The sequence below is a fragment of the Tupaia chinensis genome, unplaced genomic scaffold (assembly GCF_000334495.1).
Source record: "Tupaia chinensis unplaced genomic scaffold, TupChi_1.0 Scaffold000235_1, whole genome shotgun sequence".
NCBI classification, from domain to species: Eukaryota; Metazoa; Chordata; class Mammalia; order Scandentia; family Tupaiidae; genus Tupaia; species Tupaia belangeri.
In genome coordinates this window covers 4,460,963-4,463,204 of record NW_006159713.1, presented here as the reverse complement: position 1 = coordinate 4,463,204, position 2,242 = coordinate 4,460,963, and the positions used below count along the sequence as shown (strand labels likewise).

At 55.1% G+C, this 2,242-nt stretch overlaps 1 protein-coding gene across 4 annotated transcripts in view; it reads right to left on the bottom strand.

The window, feature by feature from the left end:
• CPNE2 (copine 2) overlaps positions 1–2,242 on the bottom strand; it is a 58,728-nt gene that overhangs the window by 36,443 nt on the left and 20,043 nt on the right. For all 4 annotated transcript variants that reach the window (XM_027771848.1, XM_006148407.3, XM_014587782.2 and 1 more), the window contains one exon: positions 1,111–1,185. In XM_027771848.1, the coding sequence (XP_027627649.1) occupies positions 1,111–1,185 (75 nt within the window). The remainder of the gene's footprint in view (positions 1–1,110; positions 1,186–2,242) is intronic.

The following is a 2,242-nucleotide window of genomic DNA, read 5'->3' as shown; positions in this document are numbered from 1 at the left end:
GAATGGCCCCTTCCTGTCCTCTAGCTGGGTCGTGCTCAGAAACCTCTAGGGTGGGCTCTCACAAAGCCCCCGGTTCCCGGTCTTGAGTGGAATAGTCAGGAATGCTGGGGGTGCAGTGGCATACCCATTGGGTGGGGTCTGTCTGGACAGGGAGGTAGCAGAGAGCTGGCTTATCAATGCATTTAGCTGGAGTGGGTTTAAATGCCAATGTGGAGTGGGGTGAGGGCTCGAGGGGGCACTCTGGGTGGCAGGAACCAAGTAGGCAAGGAGCTGAGGACCTGGGTATGTCCAGGGTATGCTACATGTCCAGTTAGCCTTGAACCCAGGGCAATGAAGGCGAGGGGGGAAAGCCAGCCAAAGCAGGAAAGCCCAACAGAGAATGGACCGAGTCCTCACTGCCCTGAACGGGCGGTGCCACAGGCAACGGGGAGCCACGGGAGGTTCCAGAGCAGGGGAGTGACAGCCAAGGGAACGTAATGGCACAGAAGGTGTGGGCACCGCCCTCTGGCACAGCCAGTTCCCCAGGCACCACACAGGCTGGGAGCAGGATGACCCAGAGCACTACCTCCGAGCTGAATGCCCCCAGGGAACTTCCTCTTTGGGCCTCAGGTCCCTGTCTGTGAAACAAGGCTGTCTGAATTCTAGGATTCCGTGAGGACCAGGTGGCTCATCCACCAAGGGTGTGCACATTGCAGGAGGAATCAAGGACATTGCAGGGACCCAGGGACGCTTCATAGCCACAAACAGAGCCCTGCTGTGGGAGGCTTCAGAACAAAACCCAAAGAGGAGGGCTGGCTGGACTGGGCGGGCCTGTGGGGAGAGGAATGCTGGGAGGGCCTGGAAGCCTTCAGGGAAGGGAGGAAGCATTCCTTCCAGAGCCACCACCACCACCACCATGGGGGCCTTCCCCGCAATCCCCCCAGCTTGGCGCCTGGAGCATCATTTGTGAAGCCAGGAGCCCGTTGCTAAGAGACCTGTTGCTAAGTTGTAAGCTGGGCCTTTTTACTCCAAACAAAGCTGGTGATTATCCGCCAGGGAAGGGCCCATTGATGGGGGAAGGCAATGGGAGGAGGCGAGGAGGGGTGCGGAGCACAGGGAGGGGGCTGGTACCGTAATCAAGCCCTTCCCCGCAGGCTTGTCATTCATTAGCAGCAGAGGCCGGGTGATCTTCTTGCTGGAGACGATCTGCAGGGAGAGAGGAGAGAAAGCTTCAGTGAAGCCACTCCAGCCAGGGCCTGCGAAACCTCTGGCAGTGGGAGCCTCACCATGGGAGGCAGACGCCACTGTCACTACCCAATCTGGATGGCTAAGATGATGGGGCCCAGAGAGGTTAAAACACTTGTCTGAGGTTCCACAGTTGGGGTGCAGGCCTCGCAGTCTGACTCCTACTGCCTTGCTATGCCCTAGGAAAGGCTCCTGTTGTAACGCTGGTGTTCTGGAGACAACTGCAGTGAGTTCAGCCCCCCAACAGTCCCCACAAGCCATGCTGGACTCCACCCGCCTCAGGATGATCCCTGGAGGCCAAATTTAAATACGTTATACATTTTCTTTTCTTTTTCATTGTCAGAGGGTATGTCTGCTCATGAGAGAGAGAGAGAGAGAGACCTCCCAACAGGGCATGGCCATGCTGCAATCCTCCTTCTTCTATTTCTCCATCCCGTCAGGATTTGAGGCACCCAGGCACAACACAGGTGTGTTTTTCAGTCAGGACTCAAACCATGATCGCCTGTGTGGAATCTGGCTCTTCAGCACTGCACTACAGGGTTGGCACTCTAGTTTTGCTGTTTTGAAGACGTAATATATTCACACCGGGTTTGACAACGTAATATATTCACACCGGGTTTGACAACGTAATGTATTCACACCGGGTTTGACAATGTAATGTATTCACACCGGGTTTGACAACGTAATGTATTCACACCGGGTTTGACAACGTAATGTATTCACACCGGGTTTGACAACCAGAACAGGATAGAAATAGGGAAATGGCGCTGCTCATGCGAAGCTGGATCCATAGGGAAGAACGTGGGTTTGGTTCCCGTTGGACCTATATGCGCTGGGAGCATGTGCCCTTGACTTCGGGGGGCCTGGAGGGGCAGGGGTGTGAGACCCTACTGAGAGCATCTGTCTTTCTCTCTGTGTCTCTAACTCTCATGGAAGAAATAAACTTAAAAATATGCCTAGAAAGGAAAAGTGGAACACGCTTTCCACGGCCCCCTGCTGGTCTCTGTCCCCTGCATTC